Raw genomic sequence first — 24,653 nt, forward strand, 5'->3', positions numbered from 1 at the left:
CTCACCTAAAGAAACTTTCCTTTTGGAAGGAACTTGGGTTCAGATGAGCTTGGGTCACCTCTGATGACGGATGACGACGTTTGCGGACTGGCCTTGACTTCGAACGTGTTTCTGACGGACTGTGTCACGCATGGAAGGGACATGGCTCCGTCGCTGCTTGTGCCCCACTGACTCTGGCCGAGAAGCAGGACGCACTGGGGTGGCCTCTTCTCTGGACAGCTCGGGGTGCCTGGCTCTGACCCTGGGTCCGGTGTCGCCAACCGACTTGCGCTGGGGGCTCTGCCGTCCGTCGAACATGAGGCCCGGGCCGTGGGTGCAGCCTGCGATCTTGGGCAGGCACTGGGCCCAAAAAGCGTCTCGGTGTCCCTGTCCCGCTCTCGGCTTCCCCCCGTCCCAGGCAAATCCGCGTGCTCATTTGACAGTGAGCGGAGAGGGGCGATCCCCACTCTGTCCTCACTCTCGGTCAGACGCAGTTCTCGCTGCCGTAGAAGGAGCGAGTTACACGTCTGGAATCGCAAGGGGCACATCTCCCCGGCGCCGCTTGTCTTGGGAATAAGTGACAGAGCCCAGAAGCGTCGTGAGAACCACAGCGAGAACCTCCACACGGGCACATGGTCTGTGAAGTCTGCTTCAGGGAAACATGTTTCTGGGCGATGGAAACATGGGGTTGCTTCCCCTGCAGAGAAGCGGCGACGGCATCAAACCTGTTCCCCGTGGAAGTGCAGGCCCCGCGCGTCTCTGCGAGGCCCGAGGCTGTGGCTGCAGCCTCCGCTGATCGGCTGTCTGCACGGAAAGTGGCCACTTTGCCCTGGGCTCGGGGGGCCCGCCTGGCGCTCTGGGGGCCGCAGGCGGGGCGGGAGCCCGTCGCCAACCCCAGGAAGTCAGGGTTCTGACCCAGCCCCGCTGGCCGGCGTCGGGGTTGCTGGAACACACCAGTGGCGGGTCAGTGCACGTGTGCCGACGGGTGTGGGCGGTGTTCTGGGGTGACGTCCCTGCCCCCGCGGGCCCACGTGGACCGAAGCTCCCGTGGCCAGGCGTGAGACGACCTCGTGACTTGGCTCTTGTTCTAGAAAGAGGGCACAAGACCGTCCCTCGCTGTCTTCTGTCGCTCCGAGGGCAGTCACGTGGTCGTGATGCTGATGAAACCCTCCGGTCTTCGGTTTTGCAGGAGGCGGAATTTACTTTTGCTTTTTTATTCCAGATGAAGTTTTTTGTTGGTTTCGTTACGAAACAGCCCTCTTTTTCTAAACCGAAGCAGGACCTACGTACGGAAAAGTAAGCGGCTCACGGGTGTGCGGCACAGTGAATTTTCAGTTTTCGGACAGACGGTTCCCCGTGTCTGTTAGCCAGGTTCTCCCTGGGACACTCTTGTGCGACGCTCCACTCACCGTCGTCCTGTCCTCCGCCCGCGCAGGCGTCCAGCTGCCCGGCTGCTGCCCTGCGGGGCGACGTGACGGCGAAGCGCGGTTGGAGACTTGGCGGGGTGAAAGGCACCACCGTGTCGTCGTTTGGTGTGATGTACTCGACTCAGACTCTCGTGCAGCGGCAGACACCCCGAGTTTGACGGGCGGTCGGTCCCTGGGCAGGAGCTCGTGTTGCGTGGCGCACGCGGGCCCGGGGGTGTGGCCGTGAGGACCAGCTGCGGGCTGACCAGGGGCGGTTTGGGGCCTTCCGCACATCCTTCCCTTGGGCCACACCGGCTGTTCCTCTTCTGGGTGGAGTGTCCGGAGAGCCGAGGGTTGGGCTGGGCCAGGGGAGAGCCAGGCGAGGCCGCCTGGGGAAGGCACAGGCTCCTGGAGGGACCACAGAGGCCGCCTTCCCCTCGCTCTTCGCGTCCAGGCTGGGCTGCGGGCACCGATGGGCGTGCAGTAGAAGTGGGCTGAACTTGCCCTTGGGTTGGGTCCGGGGACACTGACGCCTTGCTCCTGCACCCGGACCGCAGCTTTGTGAGGAAGGTTGTGAGGGATCCTGTGTGACCCTGGGAGTGCCACGGGTTAGGGGCCAAGACCGCTATGTTGAACTCCGTGGGGCCGGGGGCACGGTAGCGTGGATGTGGGGTGGCCTGTGTAGCTGGGACAGGGGCTGAGCAGAGCCACCACCCTGGTCAGACATGGACAGGGCCCCACAAGGACGGGAGGGAAGGGTTTGTGCTCGTGGAATGTGTGCTTGGTCGGGGACTGCTTACCCGGAGTCTCCATTACAGGAGGGTCATGGGGGTCTTCGGGGGGCAGTAGATAGCCACAGGGTACATGTACCTTTCCCTAATCGGGGTGGCAGGAGGGAGGAGGCTGGACAGCCCAGCCTTCTGCGCCCGTGGGCCTGCGGGAGCCCCCCCGGAGCCACACCCACGAGGGCTTTGTGCGGGGCGGGGGTGGAAACGGGCCAGGCCTTAAGTGACCGTACATGGCGAGAAGGTGGGGGTGCTCTTGAGGGGCTAGGCCTCCTCTGGTGGCCTCCTGCTGACCCCCTGTGGGCTCGGCGCAGTGTCAGGCACGCGGGGCAGCCGGGGCCCAGTCGGCCTTCATCCCAGCGATAAGCACTGTCTGTTGGACGGGAAGGTGGGAAGAAGAGAGAGGGGGCGACGGTCCGGTGTAAACAGCCAGTGCTTGGCCGGCGTCATGCGGCTTTCCGGGAGGGTCACACGTCTCTGTAGAAGGTCGCAGCCACACGCCTGCCCTGTGCGCGGACACCCGAGTGTGGGCCAACATCGCCCTGCACTCTCCCACTGGCCGCGTCCCAGGCGCCCGGGGTCTGGGTGCCGTGCTCCCTGCATTAGAAAATTGAGAGCTGCAGGTGGTGGTGTTGGAGGAGGAGTTTATGTTTTCAGTCGAAGCGTTTATAAACAATTACTGCAGCCCTGGCTTTCCTGCTTTCAGGTAGACCCTGTACCGCAGGCCTCGTTTAGCAGCCCCATAGAGGGAACACCGCTGTCCCCAGGGGGAGGACGGTTTCTCCCGATGGAGTGCTGCTCTCGCTGGGGCCTGGGGATGGTGCTGCCCACGCGGAGGGACGCTCCTCGCCTGGACTGGGAGTGGGTTCGTGGAGTAAAACAACCCCTGCTTTCCAGACAGTTAAGTTTGACGTTTGTTTCCACAGTTTTGTGGGAAGCATGATGTGTGTGGCCTCCTCTCCAGGGAGCCTCCGGCTTGTTCCCTGCGCCGTGTTTAAGTGGGTCGTTTTCCCTGCCTGGTACTTCTTACTGATTCACAGAAATTTAAACAATAATCTTAACAGGGTCTTAGACGCCGCTGCTGGCGTCTAAGCTCATCTGGACACAAGCTCATCTCGGGCGCTCACCGCGCTGCCCTGACCACGGCGGAGAGCACATTTCCGTGTCTTTGCGGGTCGTTCTGAGTTTCCCCTCTTGTAAGGTGCCTGTTCAAGTGTTTCGCCTCTTTTTCTGCTGGGTTGTCTGTCTTTTCTCTTATTAATTCACAACAGATACAATTTTGAAAGGTAACACGGGAAAGATAATACGAACGGTCCATTCTGTGATGTTTCGTGGTTTCGTGGGTGTCGTGATAAACACATTTAGATCTATTTGGCCTGATTACCACGGATGATCTTAGAGCGGCTGAGTTTATGGAGGCGTGTTGGAAGTGAATGTGTCAAGCGTGTGTGGCGGGCTGCTGTGTTTGGGTTCATGTACACATGGCTTTCATGGCCGTGTGTGAGGTGGGCGCCCCATAGCATTTCTCTGCTGACCCAGAGCCCTTCGGAGCACACGCCCTTTCCCCAGCGTCCCACCTGGGCCATGATGTGGCTCCTGTCGTCTCTTCAGGCCTGCTGGCACCCATGGGAGGCAGAGTGACGACCCCACAGGTGTCCACGGCCTCGTCTGCAGACCCTATGTGTGACTGTGCTTGGTTGCTGGTGAATGGGTTAAGGCTGTGGCAGGAATCGGGCTTGCTTCTCAGCTGACCTTGTCCGTGGAGCCCAGCAGGGCACAGGGGCTCTCAGGAGTGCAAGAGGGAGGCAGCCGAGCATCAGAGGAGGAGCTGTGGCCACAGAAGAGGGCACAGGAAGGTGCCACGCGGCTGGCTTTGACCATGGATGAAGGGACCAGGAGCTCGGGAACATGGGTGGCCTCCAGGATCTGGAAAAGGCAAGACACTGATCCTCCCCCAGCGCCTCCTGAAAGGGGTGAGGCCCGCTGACCCCTTCCTACCCAGTGCGGCCTGGCTTGCGTTCCTGGGCTCCCCGAACTGGTGGTGAGCAGCGCGCTGGCGGCCTGTGGCCTGCTTGCAGGTCGTGGTGTCCGGGAGGCACCCGCTCCTGTCCAGAGCGTCTGACGCCTTCTGCATGTCCCCGTCTGCGTGCTCCCACAACCAGCCTCAGAGAGCTGCAGTCGCAAATGTCTCTGTTGGAAATTTAAAAAGATCAGAAAAAACAAAATGAGCTTTCACCAAGGAGGCTAACGTCATAGTAGAAGGTGGCAGGAAGGAATCCGGTGTGTGACAAGCGCACACGGATGAGGGAACCACGCGCAGTAGAGCTGGTCGGTGGATCCAGCGTGGCCGCCGGCAGGGCTGACCAGAAGCGGCGCGGGGCACGGGACCGCGGTCCCTCTCACAGGGGACGGACGTGCAGAAGCCCGGCTGAAGTCGTGGAGTGGATCCAGCCGCCTTTTGGAAGTTGCGACACCACAGGGTTGAAACCGTCTCGGCGTAATCTGTGGTGGTAGCGTGAGAGAGAGCGTGTGTGTGGGAACGGCTGCGGGCATCGAAGGCGCTGTCCTCGTTCCTGCAGTTAGAAACGCGGTGACTTGGCTACACCCGCCAGGGGCCTCCCTCGAACCCCACATCCGGCAGGGAGATGCCGGAGGGTCCCCGTGTCGGCCAGGATGGAGGCCAGGTTGCCTTCAGTCACCAGGACTAGCCAAGGCGTTACCGGATGCCCAAACCATCGTAATAAGAGAAGAAAAATGAGGTATGACTTGTGGAAATAAACAAAGGAAATCTCATTGAAAGTCGTGTCTGGGGACGCCTGGGTGGCTCAGTGGGTTAATCATCTGCCTTCGGCTCAGGTCTGGGTCCCAGGGTCCTGGGATCGAGTCCTGCGTGGTGCTCCCTGCTCAGAGGGGAGCCTGCTTCTCCCTCTCTCTCTCCCTCTGCACTGCGCACTTGCGCTCTCTCCGTCAAAGTCTTAAAAAAAAAAGTGTTGCCCCCCCCGCCCCACGCTTGCGTTGCCACAGGAAGAGCCTGTCTGGTTCTCTGTCCCTGGCAGAAGGAAGGGGCTCGCGGGAACTCGACAAAGGAGCCTCCCGGCCTCCGCCGCTCTGCTGGCCTGGGCCCACCACGCGCCGCTCGTCCGGAGCCGTACTTCTCTGCTCTACGCCAGTAAACGTGTTTCGCTGGTAAAGTCGCTGGCTTTTTTTTTTTAGGTCAACAAAAGGTAGGGAAAGAAAAACCCAAGTGGTTATTATCTGAAGAAACATGAAAGTTCTCCTAGAAAAGCAAAGGTGAACGGGGGACGAGTGTCCTTGTCAGGCAGGTGGCTGCTAACAGTCCAGCATGTGAACGGGCGTTTCTGGACCCACTCCTCGCCAGCTGCGTCTGGAAATGCGTTGTGTGAAGGGGCCACAGAACAGTGAGACAGTGAAGGCCCCGGGAAGAAGCCCTGTACGGGACGTGCGGGCCGCCTGCGGTCACTTAGGACGCATTTGGAAGCAGGGCAGTGGCCGGGGCTCAGCTGGGGAAACCCCGTCACCCAGGCGGGTCTACAGATGGAATGCCGCCCCACACAAGTTCCCAGACACTTAGCACGCGGTTTGATCACTGGACTCTGGGTTTGGATCTGGGGACAAAGGACAAGACAGCCCTGAATTTGGTGCCCGCTGTTGTCCTGTCTTTGAAGCTTAGAGAGGGGCTTTGGGCCCCCTGGTGTGTCTTGTCCCTCTCAGTGCCTTCACTGGGGACCCAAGTGCTTGGCACCAGCTCTTGGAGGAGGCGCTGGGGGAAGGAGTTCCCCTTGGAAGAGCCCTGAGACTACGTGTACAGCAGGATGGCTGGGTACCAGCCACTGGAGCCATCCCAGAGCCCAGGGTGGGGTAAGAGTGCCCCGGGACTCCTTCTGTCCTGAAGGGCCAGGACCCCAAGATGGGATGGAAGAGGGGGCTGTGGCAGATGCCCAGAGCAAATCTAGAGCCCGCAGCGTCTCGGGACACAGGACAGGGCAACAAGGTGGCATGGTGAGCAGTCCTCTCGGCAACCCCAGAGGGACCTTGCAGGCTCGGTGCCGGCGGCGGTGAGGAGCCCTACCTCGGAGCCAGGCACACCGCAAACCGGGGAACCCTATCTGAGGAGCCCCTCCAAGAAGGGGTCCACCGCTGGGGCCCAGAGACCCTGGGGGTCTGCCTGTGCAGTGGGGGAGGCTGTGCGCACTGCCCCCTTTAGAAAGGGCCCCTGCGGAGTGCCGCGGGCGCGGGGGGCTACTGTCCCGAAGACCCCAGGCTCTGTGCCAGGCCCGGGTGGGCAGGCCAGACCCGATGGGGTCATTCGTGGCCGCTCAGCACTCTGCAGCCAGGGCAAGGGGGGAGGCGCCACAGAGGCAGTGGGCTCGAGCTGGCAGACCCGGGGCAGGGCCCACGACCCAGCTCTGTGGGTGGACAGAGTCTTGGGCCCGAGACCCCACTCTGGGGCATCCCCAGGCTCCTGCTGACCTCACTAGGGGTGAAGGTGGTTCCGGCCAGCCGGCTGCCCCTGGGGGCCTGGAATGGCGGAGGCACTCCCCACCGCCCCACCCCTAGGCGGGCGGCTGAGGTCCTGGACTTGGAGCGGCCCAGATGCTGCCCTGGACCACAGACTTCCACGTGCATCCGCCCTGCCCTGTGGTCAGGTCCCACCTGCGGTGCACCCACCTTCTCCGCAGACCCGCAGCCCAGCCCACCTGTTGTAAGACCCCTGCCTCTGCAGCTGTGGAACGCGGGGTCCAGCCTGAGCCCTGCGAGGAGACCACGGGCGTGTGCCCCGGGGTGAAGATGAGACCACTTGCCTCCATGGTCCTGGGGGTCCTGGACGGGGTCTCAGGCTGCTCCTGCCGACACACAGCTCGTGGCTTTTGCTAATTTGGGGGCTCCTGCCGTGCATGTAGGTGGTGTAACCTGCCTGCTCCTTAGTGTTCTCATGGCCCTGTCCTTGGTTTTGGGACCCTGCCTCCTGCCTGTGTGGGTTTCACGGCACCTTCCCCAGCGCCGCGTCCCTTCATCTCCCGGCTCATCGCTTGGACCTTCAGAGATGGTTTGGGGTTGTCCTGGCCTTTGCCGCCTCTGCCGCCACTTGTGGGCACAGCTTGCCCTTTTGCAGGGGGTGTTCCCCCCCACACCCCCACAATGGCCCCTTCCCCTCGCCCTCCCGTCGGCCGGGCCCGCCTAGCCCCTCGTGGGGACTCCTGTCCGAGCAGAGTCCGGTCAGATGAGGAACCAGAAGTTCCTCCTTGTGTCTGAAGACTCCTGCCAGGAAACACGGAGAAGCTGCTCGCCCGTCCCGGGGGTGGCCCTTCCTGGCGTTCGTGCCATCAGCCCCATTGTCCTCACGCATCAGTGTGGGCTGCCGTCCCCGCCGGCCCGTCCCCTGAGGCCCCCACCCGCTCAGCAGCCCCTCCCTCACCAGCCCTGGCCCCAGTATGGCCGCATGAAGTCCTTGAGAGCTCACTGAGGGCAGGAGGCCCTGGGGGGTGAGCTGGGCTCGTGTGGCCCAGGGCTGGGGGAGAGGGCCCCTCTGCTGTCTGCCACCATCTGGATGCCCTGTCCACACCTGCTAGGGGGCTCTGGCAGAGCCTGGGGCCCCCGTACCCATCCCAGGGAGCCCCTGCCCCAACCATGCTGCCCAGCTGCCAGCACCCAGATGCCCAGTGCATGAAGGCCCAGGCCGGCAGCATTTCCTCGGGACGGGGGCTTCCCTGTGGGGTCTGGGTGGGGCAGGGGCCACAGCACGCATGTCTCACCCTTGGAATTGGGGGGCTGGGGGTGGGACTGGGCCAGGCCTAGACCACAAGGCCACGGTGGGAAAGCCTCATAACCGACCCTCATGTTTGCAGAAAGCATCCATTTAATAGAAGGTTCCAGCACTGACCACACAACGCCTGTCACACACCACTGTGTGGGGAAACCTGGCAGCGTGGCACCCACGACCTCCACGTCCTTCCCTCGCAGAGAGAACCTAGGCCAGTAGCCCAGAATGAGTTGTGCTTTGGGTAGGTGCTAACAGGTGTCCAGCGGCCCGTGGAAACGCACCAGCCCTGCCTGACGCCCACAGACGCAGGGCCGCGGCCGTTCACGTTAACACGGACGGGAAGGACATCTTCTTGTTCTTGGCCTCAAAGTCCTGGGTCGCAGGAACCTTCGTATGACAGAGGGACCCCTCGGGGGTCTCGAGGCAGCCCGCTCCCCTCCACGTGCTCTGAGTAGGCCCAGCCTCAGGGTTGGGGGCTCCAGGCCAAGCTGCTGACTTCCTGGGGTTCACAGCTCCCCTCTCCTGCTGGCCGCACCGTGCTGGAGCGCCGGCAGGCAGGGGAGCCCCTCGGCCCGGCCCTGGGCCAGACCCTCACCGTCGCGTGGCCAGACCCGGCCCCGTGAGCGGGCCATCGGTACGTGGCCGCGGGAACACAGCTTCCGCGTGAGCTGTGCGAGTGCACAGTTGTGGGGGGCTTGGCTCCCTCCCGTCCGCATGCACCCCTGTCTCCCTGTCCGCCGCAGCCGGACCCCGTCACGAGTTGTGGTACGTTGCGAGGGGACGCGGACTGTACAGGTTTGTAAAAACAGGTTAAAAAAAGGCCTCCCCGCCAGCTTCTCCTGGGGCCCAGGGGCATGTGCCCCCTCCTCCCCGGGGAGGGCTCCTGTCTGGGGCGGGTCAGACCGACATCAGGGCGCTGTGGGGGCGCGGGGGGCCCCCGGCGCTCCATGCAGCGTGAGGCATGCCGTCGTGGGGTTGGGGCTTCTCGCGGGGCCGGCTCAGAGCTGCGTCTCGTCACGGGTCTCGGGGTTGCAGGAAGCCAGCCTGTGGCTGCCGCTGCTCTTCTGGCTCTGCGGGCCGCTGGCCACGTGCGCCAGGGGGTCGGAGCGGATGAGGTACCTGTGGGGGTGGGGAGAGCCCTGGACACTGTCCTCCGCCCGGGCCGGGGTGGGGCGCCGTGCGGTCCGCTCGTGGGGGGACGCAGGACTCACACGATGTCGTTGGGCTCCAGCCTCGTGTCGGGCGGGGGGTTGATAAGGACGTAGGAGAGCGTGTTCTGGTGGTCATTCATCTCGTCTGCAAAGGACACGGGCCCGTGGTGGTCACCGGTCTGCTGTGCCCTCCTCCACTCTGCCACACCCCACGAGCGGGGGGCTCTGGCCTGGCCCCAGGGTCTTCCTCGCCTTCCCGGGCGTCTTGCCTGCACCCCATGGGGCTGGCCCCGCCAGATGGGTACCTGCCGGGGCCCGGCATGGGCAGGGGTCTGCCACGAGGGCGTGGGCATGGGCTGACACCCACAGCCCCGGGCAGCCAGCAGCTCCAACGTGGCAGCCACGAGCACACCTGCTGCTTGCACAAACCTGCGTGGGCCCACATGTGCCCACACATGCGCACGCACACCTGACTCAGCCCTCCCGCTGGCCCCTCCCTACCAGGCTGACCACCCTCATCTCTCCTTCCCTTCTCTGCTTTGGACGTAGGTCCTGTTTCCCAAAGCCTGCTCCGTGGCGTCGGCCCACAGGCCCCTCCCCCAGCCCCTTTCCAGGGGGGGCCCCTTCAGAGCCCACAGGGACGGCCTGGTCTCTGGCGCACGGTGGGGACGCAGCCCGTGGTGGGGAAAACGGGTTCTGGAGAAGCAGCAGTTCCACCACAGATGTCCCCCTGGCCACGCACAGGGCTGCCAGAGGCCCTGTGCTCACTGGCAGAGAAAAGAATGGCTCGTGACCTCAGTTTACCCATCGGCAATGTCAGAAGGCATCTCCTGACCCAGGGCGGCCATCAAGGGGATGGCACTCCAGAGGGGTCTAGCTCTGGTGGCCTGTACCCCCAGCTCTTGTCATTTCCTTCTCCTTGCACCATCCCCTGTCGGCAGGACTGTACCGGCCAGGCCCCCGAGGAAGGGATTCTCTGCAAAGCTGGAGAAGCGGCCCGTGGGCCGGCCGGGCTGGGGGTCGAGCTGTGCCAGTCGACTCCACACCGCAGCCACGGGCCGGGCACAGCGGCTTCCCTGGAGGCAGGCGGGGGCACGGGCTAGGCCCTGGGGGGCCAGCGAACATGCTCAGACTTTTGGGCCATCCCTTGGCGCCGCCAGCCTCTGCGTCCACTCCAGGAACAGCTGCCTGGTGACCACAGCTCTCTGCTCTTTCCACGGCTCGTGTTGGGGCCCTTTGGTGGAAGCTGCCGGCCGTCGAGCAGGGGGGCTCAATTGGTGGCCATGTGGGACAGCACACCTCCCAGCCCCAGGCCCCCCGAGTGTCTCCGGGGTGGGCCTTGTGGCGCGTGTAGGGGTGCCGCGGGAGGAGAGGGAGGTGGGTCTTATTGACCCCCAATCACAGGTACCAGCGGAGCGGCCACGCTGAGACGGACGCTGGGGCAGCACACAGAAAGTGGGGGGTGGTGCTGGGGTCAGAGCCACCAGCTGGTCCCCCAGGGCACACGGGCCGCCCCTCCATGGCTGGGCAGCCATCCTCACGCGCCGGCACCTGCCTCATGGGGCCCTCCCCACCCAGCCTGGGCCCCTGCGTCTCCCCGGGACGACCAGGGTGTTCCTGATCACCAACAGCTTAGGACTGGACCAAGCCAGGCCCACCTTTGTGCACCTGGGGATGCTGGGCCGTGAGGTGGGCGGGTAGGCTATGGGGGCCCAGCCGAAGCACCAGGGGTGGGGGCTGCTTGGTCACGAGCCACTGACCCCAGTTTTCCCAGGACAGGTGAGCTCTACTGTGACCACCATGTTCAGGTGGGGGCAGGGGGCTGATGATGGCCCTCCTGGCAAATGGCCAAAGGAGCTGTCACCTTACCCTGCGCCCCACCCCCGCAGTCCTACTGCCCCAGGCCTTCCCGCACCCCTGCAGACCAGGTGCTTCCATGCCACTCGTCCTCCCCGCCCCACACCGGGGTCTGCGCTCTCTGCCCCCCCAGCCCCGCACCTAACCGAGTCTCAGCCACCTGCCTCACGGGTGGCAGCGAGCAGGGGTGAGGGCATGCACACGCACCCTCGAGAGGGCTGCCTGCGGAGGATGCCCTCCCCTGGGGGCCTGGCTAAGGCGCTTCCCTCTCCTCTGCTCCCGGCCTCAGGCACTTCCCAACACCCACATCGGGAGGCACTCAGCCTCGGTGGGAAGCAGGAGTGGCCGGGCGCAGGGAGGGGGCTGGGAGCAGGGAGGGGGCCACGCTGCCTCCCTGTTCATGGAAGCTGCCGGACTTGGATCCGTGCTGGCCCCATGGGTCTTCCATGAACACCAACCCCGCTTGCAAGGAAAAGCGCAAGAACCCAGGAGAGGCCGAGGCCTTCCCAGCACGGGCCCTGACGGGCCAGCGCCCCACTGAGGTTTCCATTCCGGGGCCTGGATCTGCCCCAGACAGCTCCCGGCTCAGCTCTGGACGGAGGGGCTGCCCCAAGGGGCCTGGGCAGGTGCACTCTGAGCTTTCTCTAGGGCTGCAAAGAGCTGCCCAGGAAGGAAGGGGCCTGGCGGCAGCTCTGGAAGGCTGCTGGGTGTCTTCTTAGAAGAAACCTGACTCCAGATGAGAGAAGGGAGTACAGACAGGCTCTGTCTTGGCCGGAAACGGAGACCCCCTCTTGGAGCTCCTGCCAGTTCACCTGACACAGGCGGCCCACAAAAGCCCAGGGCAGAGCAGACCCCAATTTCCCTGTTGGCGGCCCAGGCCTCGCCGCGCTCCCCCGTGTGTGTGCGTGTGTGCACACGGGGGACCCAGGCCCGGAACCATCCGCCTGGATGGCTTCCCTGGAGGTGGGTGGGCTGAGAACACACGGGAGCAAGACTGTGGCACAGCCCGAGGGTGGCGCGGTGACTGCCAGGGCCCTGCGCAGGGGCGGCCTGGGAGCACGGGGGCCCTGCCTGCACAGCCCCTCTTCTGCCTACTCTCCTGTCCGCCTGCCTGGCTGGGGCGGCCCGTCGGCACAGCTGGCATGCCCCCTCGTGTGGCAGCCGGACTCGGCCGGAGCAGAATTACCTTGCAAATATCCCAGGTTTACCCGATTCATGACATCACTGGCCGTTAAATTTGCTACATCCTCTACGGAGCACACAGCGAGGGGGCAGACAGAAACAGAGAGAGAGAGAGGTCAGCAAGCAGCGCGGTGGCCGGCGCAGCGGGGGACAGCCAGCTGCACGTGGGAGGCCGTGCACTCGGGGACCGGCCAGCGCCAGCCGCTGGGGAAGCAGGTCCGCCACCACGATGTGGCTTCCTTCTCTGCCAAGCTCTGGGGAGGGCAGGGGGTGCAGAGGTTAAGGGAATGTGGGACAGGTGCCAGTCCCGGGGGCAGTGGGCAGAGTCTCTGCTGACCCTGGCCGTGGGGCCCGGTGCGCACCGTCTTGAGGGCAGAGACGTGGAGGGGAACAGAGGTGGAGCATGCAGCTGCCGCATGGTGGGGGCAGGGCCGGCCTCAGACTCTAGCCCTCTGGTCCCACCTGGAGGGGGCACTAGGACCCCCGAGCCAGGCACACGCAGGACGCAGGCTGCTGAGAGCCCGTGTCCGCAGGGGACAGCCAAGCCTGAGCCCTAGGCAGAGGCCCCGAGACGGAACCCCACGCCCGCCAGAGACTCGACCCAGTGCAGGGTGTGGGTGCCGACGGGCAGCAGCGGGAACAGAGGCAGCACGTCCGGAGCGGGCGTGGGAAAGAGCGTCTCTCCTCTGGGTCTGCTCTTGGCCAAGGTCATGAACTTTCCTCCAAAATAAGCTCCACAGAAAAGGGGGCTGCCAGGGTCTGGGGAGCAGCCACAAGCAGCGGAAGCAGGGCCCATGTCTCAGGAGCAGCTGTGGGGCCCCACGTCCATGGTGTCCACGGCTCCAGCTGCCCCCTGACGGGCCCCGGATGCTCTGGCTGCTGGGAAGGCTGGGGAAGGGGTGGCAGGGGACTGTGGGGTCTCCCTGCCACATTTCTCCACGGGAACACAGTGCACCCTGCATTTCTGACCCCAGAGGTGCCTCACTGAACCCACACGAGGACTGTGGCCTTGGCTTTGGGGGAGCCCTGCCTGGCCTGGCCCATCCCCCCCGGCCACGGCTCCCATGAGTTCCACACGCTGGGCTCAGTCAGCTTGATCTAGTCCTGTTTTACAGATGCGGAGACTGAGGCCCCAGAGTGGTGAGGGGGAGCCCTCCCTGCGGGGCTCAGGGCCAGTTCCGGGGGGATCCTGTGTCCTGGCACCAGAGGGGCTCCAAGGGGCTGCGTGGGCGTGGCGGGCAGCGCAGAGGCCCTGGGCGGAGGCGACCCCGGGGCACCTGGGTCAAGCGCCGTGTCTGTCCCAGCCCCGTGGTGGGCGGTGGTGCCCGGGCTCTTACCGTAGCCGGTGGTGGGCAGCCCCAGGTGCTTCATGCGGTTCTTGACCAGCTCGGAGAGCTCCTGGCGCTCGGAGCGGCCGTACAGGCTGAGCCTCTGCTGGCCGGCCCACTCGGCCGCCGCTGCCTTCCCCGCTGGCTTGGAGCCCCTGTGGCTCAGCTTCCTGGCCCACGGCAGGCTCTTGCGCCGCAGCAGCGGGTGCTCGGCTGGGTCCCCGCCGACCGGGTGCCGGCCGTGGGTGCTGCCGCCGCCGCCCGCCTGCACGCCCCAGGGCCCCCTGGTTTCCTGCGTGTCCTGGCAATCCTCCACGCTCACCGAGATCTGGGACTGGCCGAGGCGGGAGGGTGAGGGGAGGGGAGCCCAGCCTTCTGCTGGGGGACCCCAGGCCCCAGGGGCACGAGTGCCTTCTTCCTCCAGCCCAAGCCGCCAGCCTCCAGGTCTGTCCACGTTTGCCTGGGGAATGAGGGTGGCTCCTGCCCACCTCTTGGGGTCCTCCCACCTGGACCCAGCCAGTCCTGATTTTGCCACAGAGGGCCACCCCTCTGTGAGCCTCAATCTCCCCGTCTCGGAGAGTGGAGAGCAGGAGAGCAGGGACGGGGAGTGTGGTCGATGGGAGAGTGACAGCAGCTCAGCAGGTGAATGGGAACCTGGGAGGCGTGGGGAGACTCCTGCCTGGGCAGCAGCCCTGAGAGGCTGGGGGCATGGAGGTCGGGTCAGAACAGCAAGGAGGGGACCACTCGCTATGACGGGGGCCATAGCAGGACACACACAGAACACATGGGGCCGGAGGAGCCTGGTTCCTCAGGGGCCTTCTTGGAGCTGTGCCAAGGTCAACCCATCCTGGGGATGCACCCCCGACCCTGCTGTCGCCCTGTGTCCCCCAGGCTTGGGTCGGGGGCACACCTTCATGGGAGGCTCACGGGGCCACTCACCTGGGCTCTGAGGTCGTGGGGCTGCAAAGGAAACCAGAGACAGCCTGGGTGCCTGGGGGCGCCTCTGCCCCCGGCCCCAGACACTGCCTGAGCCCTCATGGGCTCGGGACCTGCATGGCAGGCTGCCCACTGTGGCTCCCTCATTCTCAAGCTCCCCGGCTCCATGTCGGAGTCCCAGCCGCCCAACCCCACGTGGGGGCACATGAGCCTGACCCCAGGAGGGCCGCAAGCCAAGGCCTGGATCCCAGGACTGAAACACGGCAGCGACACGAAATTCACAGGAAGCCTATGGGCCGCCGGTGCACGAGCCCACCCTCGGGAGCCCCTCGCCCGAACCTCGGAGGTCGAGAAGACGTGGCACTCGGTGCGGTAGATACCGATGGGGATCTCGGCGCTGGAGGAGCACAGCTTCTGGAAGAGCCGGCCGTACGTGCGGATCCACAGGTCGTCCTCCGTGACCCGCATCTAGAGCGAGCGCGGCCCTGAGAGGGGGCCGGCCGCGCGCACCCCCACAACGGCCAACCCACCCAGCCGGCCCCGTCACTCACGGCGCAGAGGTAGCCGGAGCCCGGCGTGGTGTCGAGGCCCAGCAGCAGCCTGGTGATGGAGATCATGTAGTCCTTCACGAAGGACTGGCCAGAGAGGGAGGCTGTGGTGAGGCGGGGGCACCCCGGGGACAGGCCGGGTCCCTTCCCGTGCCCGCTGGGTGCCCACAGTCCCCTGCTGGGAAGCCTGACTCGGCCTCAGGGGTCAGAGACCCAGAGGCCGCCGGAAACAGAGCCCAGGGCGGTGTCTTTCTGGGAGGAAGAGGATGGAGACACCAGGGGGGGCCCGGGAAGGGATGCTTCAAACGCGGCTTGGTCGGCTGGAGGTGGAGAGGCGGCTTGGGCTGCGGCGGCCCCCACCCCCGCCCCCGCCCCCGCTGACCTGGTAGAGCAGGGTGTCCAGCATGCTGATGCTGAAGACGCGGCCCGCGGCAAACGGCAGGCGGAACATGAAGGCCAGGTTGGAGCCGTTCTCCCGCTCCCTCTGCGGGAAAGGGGGGCTCAGGTGGGCGCTCAGGCTGCGGCGGCGTGGGGGCTGCAGGGAGTGTGCGCACTGGCAGACGGCTGAGCTTGGCCCCAGCACCCACCTAGTGCCCCCTGACCCCAGACGCACCCGGGGCCAGAGCTCAGGAGGGGGACCTGCCCAGTCCCATGGGACCCCCCACGCTTGCTTTCAGGCACGGCTCTCGCCATCCCCAAATTCGAAATAATCTCCATCACTTTATCTTCAAGCCCGGGTAAGTGAAGTTGGGTGGGACGGTGGACAGGAAACCACGGAAGTGCGTGCACTGTTCTGCCTCCCCGTTCCCCCGCGGCGCCCACCGTGCTCCGTGAGCGCCGAGTTCCAGGGACCCGCCGCAGAGGTTTCCGTGGCTGCGGGACGCATCGCCACAGCCTCGCGGCGGGAACACAGAGCCACCCTTGCCCAGCTCCGGGCATCGGGAGCCCAGTGTGGATTTCACAGGGTGGAATGAAGGCGCCAGCGGGGCGGTGCTCCTTCCCGCAGCTCTGGGGACAGTCTTTTCCTCCTGCTTCGTTTCTAGAAGCTGACCGCGTTGCCCGGCTCGTGGCTCACTCCTGCCCCACAGCCAGCAGTGCACCTGCTGACCACTGGTCCCCTGCCTCCGGCCTGGCAGGTCCCCGGGGAGGACAGTGGGCCCCCAGGGGACCCTCTCCTGTCTACAGGGTCCCTTGACTGCGCACCACACTGCTTCTAGGCCCTAGCGAGTCGGATGTGGACGTCTTCGGGGCCGTTTCCCCCCAGCACCCAAGATTCGTCTGCAACTGATGGCCGAGAGGCCTCCTTTCTCATGGGACCAGACCTGCTTCAAAGGCGGGAGGCAGGCAGGGGACACAGAAGACCCAGGGGCCGCCTAGAGGCCTTTCCTGCCCGAGGGCAGCGGGGTGTGGCATCGGGGTGTGAAGTCGTGGGGTGGGTTCTGGTGGCATTTGCCAGGTCAAGTGCACCCTGTCTGGGCGCAGGTCTGCAGGCCCAAGTCCCCTGAGAGTGTCTGCGTCCCATGGGTGTGCGGTGGAGCCCGGCTGCCTTCCTGTCCAAGTGGCACCAGGGAACCGAGGAGGAACCAGGTTCGCGGGGCCTTTGCAGGGGCAGCTGAGGCGATGTCCCCGGCGCTTGAACACGGGGGCCCATGACCTCAGGCTGCAGGGGACCCTGCAGATTCCGGCGCTGGCGCCTCAGGGACCCTCCTGCAGGCGGAGCGGGGGCGGGAGGTGGGACCGGGTCAGCAGCCCCTTGGCAGACAAGCGGCCAGAATGGGGTGGGGGATCCCCACCGCTTTGTCCCACCCTCCCTGGCTGTCCTCCTGCCAGGTCCTCTCTTCACACGGCTCTGTGGCCGGCAGACACCAGGGCAACGTGGGTCGCCGTTTCAAAAAAAACGTCTCCTTCATCATCTCTGCTTCAGGTAGAAGACGCGCACACTTTTACAAAAATAAACTGCCCTTAATTCTTCAAAAGACGAGCCCGGCCGCTCCTGGGGGAGACGTCGCCACCTGGCCATCTGCTGAGCCATCAGAGCTGGGGCGTGCCTGGGTGCAGAGACCGTGGGGGACCCCAGGCCAAGTCTAGCTGGCGTGTCAGAAGACAAGGCCTCCGTGGCCTCCAGGCCCGGGACTTACGGTGGGTGGACATCGGCTCCAACCATCTGAGGGAAGGTGACGACCCGTAGCTCTGGCGACCCCCCACCGTCTCCGCGGCCCAGGACCCCCAGCCCGCATCAGCCTGGAGGAGCCCAGGCTGTTTCTCAAGGTAGCGTCCTGGGGTCACACGTGCAGATGTCCTCCCTTCTGTCCGGGCCCAGACCACACAGCCCCACGATGGGGTTCGTCGTCCTGAGCTGGGCAGGGGGTGTACCAGCCACGGGAAGTGAGGCTGCACGGGGGCCGGCAGGGGACGTCAGCACAGAAGGAAGGGGAGCGGGAGTGCAGGCTACCTCGAAACCCACCTCCTCGAACAGTCTGTGCGGAAGGCCTCTTAGGGACTGCGTGTGCTCTGGGGAGCGGGCAGCGAGGGACCAGCCGCTGGAGCCCGACCCCGTGCCGGTCACCCCCATCCCTGCTCGGGTCAGACCAGAATTCCTAGATCGCAAGACTCTGGCTCAATCCTGAGCAGCATCTGGACGGAGGCCGGTGGGCTCCCGCCGTTCCAGGCGCGGACGCTCTGTCCCCAGGCTGCCGCGAGGGTCTCAGGCGCACGGCAGAGCGCACTCCAGAGAGGGCCTGGCCGGGCCGGGTGCTGAGCAGGAGCCCCTGTGTGTCCTCCAAGGGGCTGGAGGCCCCCTGCCCGGCGTCCCTCCGGCACACGTGGCGCCGGGTCCTCATGGGCCTCGTGACCTGCCCCTGGGTTCCTTCCACCGTCTGCCCACATCAGGGTGAAGCTCTAGTGCTTGTCCCTTCTATCTGGGGTTGACGGCCTGGCCTTGCTTGGGTGGACAGCCGCCGAGGCTCCCTGCTCCTGCCCTCACCCTTGCTGCGGAGTGGCGCCCCCTGCGGCCTGAGCAGGGACGATATCACCAGGGCCTGTGTCCCCCGTGGCCCATCCCTGTGCCCCAGAGCACCACACCAACGCCAGCCAGCGGATGTCCCTCCTGGAGCCCCGTGAAGCCCACAGGGGATTCCCACCCCGCCTCCCCGCCACTGTGTGGCCCTGGGCAACTTCCTCCCCTCTCTGACCCCCACTCCTTTGTGTGCACCTGCCCACTGGTGGAGACCCATCACGTTTCCGGTTTGGGCCCAGTACGTGGGGCGTGGGAAATTAGTCGGCGTCCCCACGTCGTGCTGATATTTATGGACGTGGCGGGCAGCCTCAGCCCCAGGCACAGCCAGGCCTGGACCTGGCCGTCAGGGGGACCAGGCTCCCTAAAGGCTCTGGGCGACACAGGAGCCTCACACGGGAGCTGAGTCCCCATCTCGGGCCCCCTTTGGCCAGAGGAGAGCAGGGGCCTCGGCCTTCCATGGCTCCCGAGCCCCAAGAGCCCCCCGGCCCACTCCCTCCGGGCTCAGGGGCCTGACAGCTCAGCACGTGGGGCGCGGGAGGTCCGGTGCGGCTGCTCACCTTTTCCAGCTTGGAAAGAGCCAGAGAGTAGCTGTCCTTAGCACGGAACTGCATGAAGCGCATGTTGGAAGGGTGGGTGAGCTCCGTGGTGATGCTCAAGCTGGGGAACAGCCTGCGGGGCAGCGGGGTCAGGGCGGGGTCTGCGATGGCGGACGGGGCGGCGGGGGCTCGGGACGGGTCCTCTGGCCGCGGACAGGGTAGCGGGGGCTCGGGGGGGGGTCCCGTGGTCACAGCGGCAGCAGTGGGCCGGGCTCCTGGATAGCTGGGGGGCTGGTTCTGGACCCAGCCTGGCCCTGCTGCGGCCGCCCCGGGAGCAAGCCCCGGCCTCTCACCGGAACATGGTCTGCACGTTGACGATGGTCTTGGCGTCCGCCATGTAGTCCTCCTCAGCGCTCATGGTGCTCTCCTTGTCCACCACCACCAGGTTGTCCGCGTAGATGATACCACACTGCAGCAGGCTGTCCAGGCTGGGGTGGGGGAGGGGGGGACAGGCCACGTGGCCGGGGGCCCCCAGGGCCAGGTCAGGCGACCTGGGAGCTCCCTCTGGGTGCAACTTACCCCCCTCCCCTGCACCTCCTGGGCTCCTCACACCTGGGGAGGAGTCTCTGGGGGAGGGGCAGGACAGGGAGGGGCTAGGTAGGGAGCCGGCGAGGCGGATGTCCCTTACTTGTCCACGGAGCCCTCCATGTAGTATACCATGGGGAAGCAGCAGATGGCCTCCAGGAAGTGGTGGTCAGGCCTGTGGGGACAGCAGGTCCCATGGGTGCCCGCCCTGCTCTGCTGCTCGCCCCCTGTGCCCAGCTTGGGCCCTGCCCTGAGTGAGCAGGGCTGGATGGAGCAGGGGTCCCCAAAACCACGGCACATCAGACCTGGGGGCCTTTACAGAACCACGCGGCTGTTCTTTGTTTTGCCTGAGGGAGAACCACGGCCCTGGTGTGGGAGGGGGACTGGCTCGGGTCAGACCCCAGGCTCGGGGGGTCGAGGTGCTGGGGCTGGGCAAGGGCCCCCCGGGGATTCATAGTGAGGGACAGGAGAAACCGTGCAGGAAGAAGAAGGGTGCTCCTGAGCACCAGGGGGACCGGGGACATAGGGGGCCTCTGCAAGCGGGTGTGGGGGTGCGCGGCGGGTCTCACTTGTTGTCCAGCAGCAGCACGATGGGGTTGAGCTCCCGGCGGGATCTGTAGTAGGCTCTCAGCGGCACGATGAAGTTGTACAGCCCGTTGCCCGCCGTCTCCGCCGACACGATGATCAGCTTGTTCTTGAAGCCGTAGGCCTTGGCGTCCTCGTAGCTGTTGTGTTTGCAGCCCTGCGGAGAGCCCGGGGCCGACCTCAGCCTTGGGACCGAGACTGTCGCTTACTGTGCCAGCGAAACCCGGGTTCACCGGGAAGCGGCGAGATTCCATCCGGAACAAGCCATGGGCCAGTTCTGAGAAGAGCAGGCCTGCTGGGCTTTGGAGAAGGGGTGAGTGGGGAGGGGCTCTTCTGAGCTGAAAGTCCACTGGGGGCGGGTGTGGTGGCCTCTCACTGGCTGCCCCGTGGCTAGCCCGTCCCCTCCCTGTGGCTCTGCCCTCGACAGCGGCCGTGAGGAGCTCCCTCTGCCCACCTCCTGACTGTCTCTGTGGGGCTTCCCCTTACTGACTTTCACACGGCATTGGCCACCGTGGCGACGCCAGGCTTCTAAGGGACCCCTTGCCGAAGGGCACCACAGGCACCTGGTGGCCAGCTGCTGGCCCTGGCCCCTTTGTGGCCTGCAGCGGCCCCATGGGAGCCACACGCCCCAGCAGACCTGTTCACCCTGCCTGCGGCGGCTCCGTGTATGACCGCCCTGGGGCAGAGCTGCGGCGAGAGGGGATGGTGCCGTGGGACCCCCACGTCCAGGAGGGCAGGGAGGCACTGTACGAACCTGCATCTCAGCAGATGCAGAAAGGAAATCTGTGTCGTGTGTGTGCCTGTGTGTACACATGTGTGTCACGCGTGCACAGGTGTCCAGCACACACGCACGCATGTGTATATGGCACGCGTGCTGTGCACATGTATGCACATGCATGTGCGCACACACGCGTACGATGCATGTGTGCTCACGCCATGCCACGCGTGTCACATGTGCACATGTGTGTTGTATGTGCATGCCACGTGTGTACAACACGTGTGCACATGTGTCACGCGTGTACATCCGTGTATGCACATGTTCCAGCTCCATCCACTGAGGCCCAGATGCAGTGACACCCTAGGAGCTGTGAGCACGCCTGTACCCAGAACTTGGTGTCACCCCCATTTTGCACGGAGAGACGCGGGGCTCCCTGGGGGAGTGGCCCCAGGACAGGAGCAGGGCAGGGATGCTGTGGAAGCATTCCGGGGACAACAGGGACACAGTCTCGCCCCAACGTGCCCGAATGGCTTCCCCCCGCAAAACAGGAAAGTCTGAGCCCCGAAATCAGTAACAATTGGCCACAAATGGCAGCGCCACAGGAGTAAGCGTGGGGATAGCCCTGAACCAAAGAGGAATCAGAGGCCGCACTGTGCGAACCAGTAAGCGCAGAAGCCGACATGCTTCCTCGCGGCTGAACGCTTAAAAACGGGTACGAGGGGATCCGGGCTGAGACACCTGGGCGAGGACAGACCTTCCATGTCTCCCCACAAATGACTCACTAGCCACAAAGGCAGAAGCAGAGGAACCTGGGTGAGCCACGTGATCCACACCAGCACCCCAGGGCTGCAGCACACGAACGTCTCATGCCTGTGAGCACACTGTCACCTTCGGAGATCGGGCCCCAGGTGCACAGGCACAGTCTTCTCACAAGAAAGCTCTCAGACCCATCCCCCCATCCGAGGCAGGTGCCACCAAACCACTGTCCATGCCTCCAGACGCCAGGGCTGAGAGCCACGTGAGAAGGGTCGGGACAGGTGCGTGCACCGCGAATGTGGATGGGTCCTCGCGGCAAACCTGCTGCATGAAGGGCAGCGAGGGCTGCGGGACAAGGGGGCACTCGAGGTAGCTGGTGGACCCGACAGGGGCGCTGAGGGACGTCCTGGTTCTCAGAAAGCACACGAGGGGGTGCAGGGGGAAGGGGCTCCACCTGCTCCCAGGGGGTGTGGGTAAAACCCGCATGTCTATGGAGGCCGAGAGCAAACGCAGTGAGTCTGGGCAAAAGCCCAGGATCTCCTTCTCGTCTTGAAGCTTTTTCTACAAGTTCACGGTTACCCTGAAAGGCCAAGTCCCGTGGAGCGTGGGGGGCCACCCACCTTGTCCAGCCGCAGGCAGCAGAACGGGGCCTTCACGGGCAGAAGGTGGCACAAGGTGGGGGAGCTGCCGATGTAGGGCGAGTTGGGGGGGTAGCCCTTCACGTACCTGGCGTGGGAGACAGGAGTCGCCCTGTCCGGGTGGGCCTGGGGGCTCTGGCTCTACCCCTGCAGCCCCACCCCAGCCCAGGCCTGCACCCTCCAGCGCAGCAGGGCTGTGCCCCCAGTGGCCACACGGAGGCGCCAGACCCCGCGGACACCACCCCCTCCTCGTTGGGACTGCGTGTGGGAGGAGGAGGGCTGGGCCCCGACCACGGGGTCCGAGATGAGAAGTCACACAGCACGCACACGAACACACAACTCAGGGACACACACGAGCTCACACAGAGCCCGCGATCACGGGCATAACCCGAGGCTCGTGCCCTCCCTGAAGCTGCCAGCACCCCAGCCCGTGGGGGCCGACGCTGGCCCTCGGCCCGTCTGCCGGCTGCCTGGGGGCTGGGCTGGTCTCCCCACCAGCACCCAGTGCACCCCACAAGGAGGCGGCCACAGCCGGGCCTTGAGCAGCATGGGGGAGGGGACGGCCTTCTGCTCTGTCTCCAGCTGGCTTCAGGGACACGGCCTTGGCAGCCAGCCACGCCACCAGGGCTGGATGGCGCCTCCCCAAGGGCTCCTCTACCCGTGACTTCGATAGACGATGCTCAGAGGACAGCCTCCCCCTCTGAGCAAGCCTGGCCCGCAGGTGTGGCAGCCCGCGGTACGAGGTGGAGGGGAGACAGGACAGGAGGCACAGCCCGGCTTTCATTCCGTTTGCCAAACGAGGTCTCCCATGAAGCCCTGACTCAGCCCACGGCGACTTCACCCTCCCTCCCTGCTGGCGGCAGCCCCAAGGCCCGTGTCTGCCCCTCACTCCTGCCCCCATTGGAAGCTTCTGTCTGGGTGCATGGGCACTCACTCCACCACCGACAGCCCCTCGTCCTCTGACGGCGTCATCTCGTCCTCCGACGGGTCACTCAGCAGGTCGCAGGGCAGCAGAGCTGAGCTGTCTGTCGGGCGCTCCAGGACCGGTGCGATGCTGGGCCGCCGGCTGCCGGAGCCGTTCTCTGTGGGCAGCGCGAGCTTGCTGCCCCCGCCGCTCTGTGCGGGCCGGCACTCTGTGTTCTGGAGGTCCATGGCCACTGTCCCTGGAGCAGAGCGGCTGACCTTGGCTGGCCGTCCCTCTCTGGGCTCTGCTGGGGGCGGCTGGTTCGTAGATCGGAGGTGGGACCGCTGGTGCAGGGCGGCCTCCCCCCCCCCCCCCCCCCCCCCCCCCCCCCGTCCCAGGGCGGACACTGGGACGCCAGCGCCCCCGAGGGCCCTGCGGGGCGGGGGGGACCGACGGGAACACGAGGCGCGGGGCGGGGACTCACCCATGGAGGCCACGATGCTGTGCATGGGCAGGCGGGAGGAGCCGTCGTACAGCCCCTGCGCCGGGAAGCCCTTCTTCTTCTGCTTCTCCTCCTGCTTGAAGATGAAGGCGGAGTTCTCCTCCTTGGTGATGTTGATGTAGAAGCAGGTGTCGGACGCCGCCAGCGTGTGCCGCGGCCCGGGGTTCAGCAGGATGCTCTTGTCCTCGCGCTTCAGCCCGATGAGGCACACGCCATACCTGCGCGGGGCGCGTCTTGCAGCGTCCGGCGGCCGCTGCTGGCAACGCCGCGGCCCCGCCCCTCCCCTCGGCGCCCCGCCCCCCCCCCCGGCGCCCCGCCCCCCCCCTCGGCGCCCCGCCCCTCCCCTCGGCGCCCCGCCCCTCCCCTCGGCGCCCCGCCCCCGAGACCACGCCCCCGACCACCCCGCCCCGCCCCCCGCCCCCCGCCCTGGCCCGCGGGCCCCCGTCCCCGTCCGCGGCCCCGCCTCCGGTCCCCTTTCTTGGCCCCCGCCCCTCGGCGCCCCGCCCCCTCCCGCGGCCCCGCCCCCTCCCGCGGGCGCGTACTTCTTGTGCGCGTGGAAGGCGGCGTAGGTGAAGCTCTTGCCCTCGTACTCGCGGAAGAACTTGCTGTCCCCCATGCGCACGTGGTACACCTCGTTGCCCGAGCAGCGTCCGTACATGCGCTGCCACTGCTCGGGGGACTCCTGGCCCTCCCTGCGGGGCGGCCGCCAGTCAGCTGCCCCCGGGGCGGCGCACACCGCCCCCCACACCCAACCGCCGCCCTGCCCTGAGGGCGGAGCCCAGCAGGCCCCGCCCGGACGGCCCCGCCCCCGCCCCGCCCCGCCTGCCCGGCCGCGCACTCACTGGCCGCGGGACGTGTGCACCAGCAGCGTGATGAGCGTGGACGTGGCGGGACAGATGCAGTTGAGGGCCAGCATGGCGTACTTGCACTCCTCCTCGCACACCACGTGGTCTGCGGCGGGACGGGGCAGGTGGCCGCCCGGGCCTCGCCGTCCCACAGCGGGCGCCCCGGCCCGGCCCGCGCCCTTCCCCGGGCGCCGCTTGCCCTCCCAGCATCGGAGCCCGACTCCCAGCTTGAGGACCGCTCCAGGGCCGGGGGTCCGCTCGCCCCCTCCCACCGGGAGCCCAGCTGGAGCGCGACCACAGAGATGCCTCTCGGAGGTCCCACGGACACTTGGGCCCGCGTGCCCGACGGTCACCTCCCACGGGGACGCCTGCGTGGGCTTCACCGCGTCCCACAGCCCCCGGATAGGCTCTGTGAGCTCGCGGGTGCTCCAGCCCTTCCCACGCCCCACGTGGGCACACACCCGGCCCCACGCACCTGCGAACTTGACGTGGAACTTGTTCTCTGGCTTGAGAATCTGGACGTAGAGGGGACAGTTGGGCGCAAAGTCCTTCACGGCCCAGGCTCGCAGGATGGTCTGGTGGTCCTGGGGGAGGGGAGGCGGGGTCAGTGCTGA

General features: G+C 65.9%; 1 protein-coding gene across 9 annotated transcripts in view; it reads right to left on the reverse strand.

Annotated features, from left to right (window-relative positions):
• Positions 1 to 8,871: 8,871 nt before the first annotated feature.
• KCNT1 (potassium sodium-activated channel subfamily T member 1) overlaps positions 8,872 to 24,653 on the reverse strand; it is a 60,489-nt gene continuing 44,707 nt past the window's right edge. For 6 of the 9 annotated variants that reach the window (XM_032866226.1, XM_032866227.1, XM_032866230.1 and 3 more), the window contains 18 exons: positions 24,515 to 24,623; positions 24,037 to 24,145; positions 23,737 to 23,886; positions 23,177 to 23,412; positions 22,723 to 22,951; positions 21,771 to 21,876; positions 19,661 to 19,833; positions 19,195 to 19,266; positions 18,860 to 18,994; positions 18,528 to 18,639; positions 15,337 to 15,438; positions 14,958 to 15,041; positions 14,746 to 14,874; positions 14,410 to 14,430; positions 13,480 to 13,804; positions 12,147 to 12,209; positions 9,164 to 9,248; positions 8,872 to 9,071 (listed from right to left, as the gene is read on the reverse strand). In XM_032866226.1, the coding sequence (XP_032722117.1) occupies positions 8,951 to 9,071; positions 9,164 to 9,248; positions 12,147 to 12,209; positions 13,480 to 13,804; positions 14,410 to 14,430; positions 14,746 to 14,874; positions 14,958 to 15,041; positions 15,337 to 15,438; positions 18,528 to 18,639; positions 18,860 to 18,994; positions 19,195 to 19,266; positions 19,661 to 19,833; positions 21,771 to 21,876; positions 22,723 to 22,951; positions 23,177 to 23,412; positions 23,737 to 23,886; positions 24,037 to 24,145; positions 24,515 to 24,623 (2,361 nt within the window). In that variant the 3' untranslated portion in view covers positions 8,872 to 8,950. The remainder of the gene's footprint in view (positions 9,072 to 9,163; positions 9,249 to 12,146; positions 12,210 to 13,479; positions 13,805 to 14,409; positions 14,431 to 14,745; positions 14,875 to 14,957; positions 15,042 to 15,336; positions 15,439 to 18,527; positions 18,640 to 18,859; positions 18,995 to 19,194; positions 19,267 to 19,660; positions 19,834 to 21,770; positions 21,877 to 22,722; positions 22,952 to 23,176; positions 23,413 to 23,736; positions 23,887 to 24,036; positions 24,146 to 24,514; positions 24,624 to 24,653) is intronic. The other 3 variants (XM_032866228.1, XM_032866225.1, XM_032866223.1) reach the window with 2 other exon arrangements.

This window comes from Lontra canadensis, unplaced genomic scaffold (genome assembly GCF_010015895.1).
Source record: "Lontra canadensis isolate GAN:19392208 unplaced genomic scaffold, GSC_riverotter_1.0 scaffold30, whole genome shotgun sequence".
NCBI lineage: Eukaryota > Metazoa > Chordata > Mammalia > Carnivora > Mustelidae > Lontra > Lontra canadensis.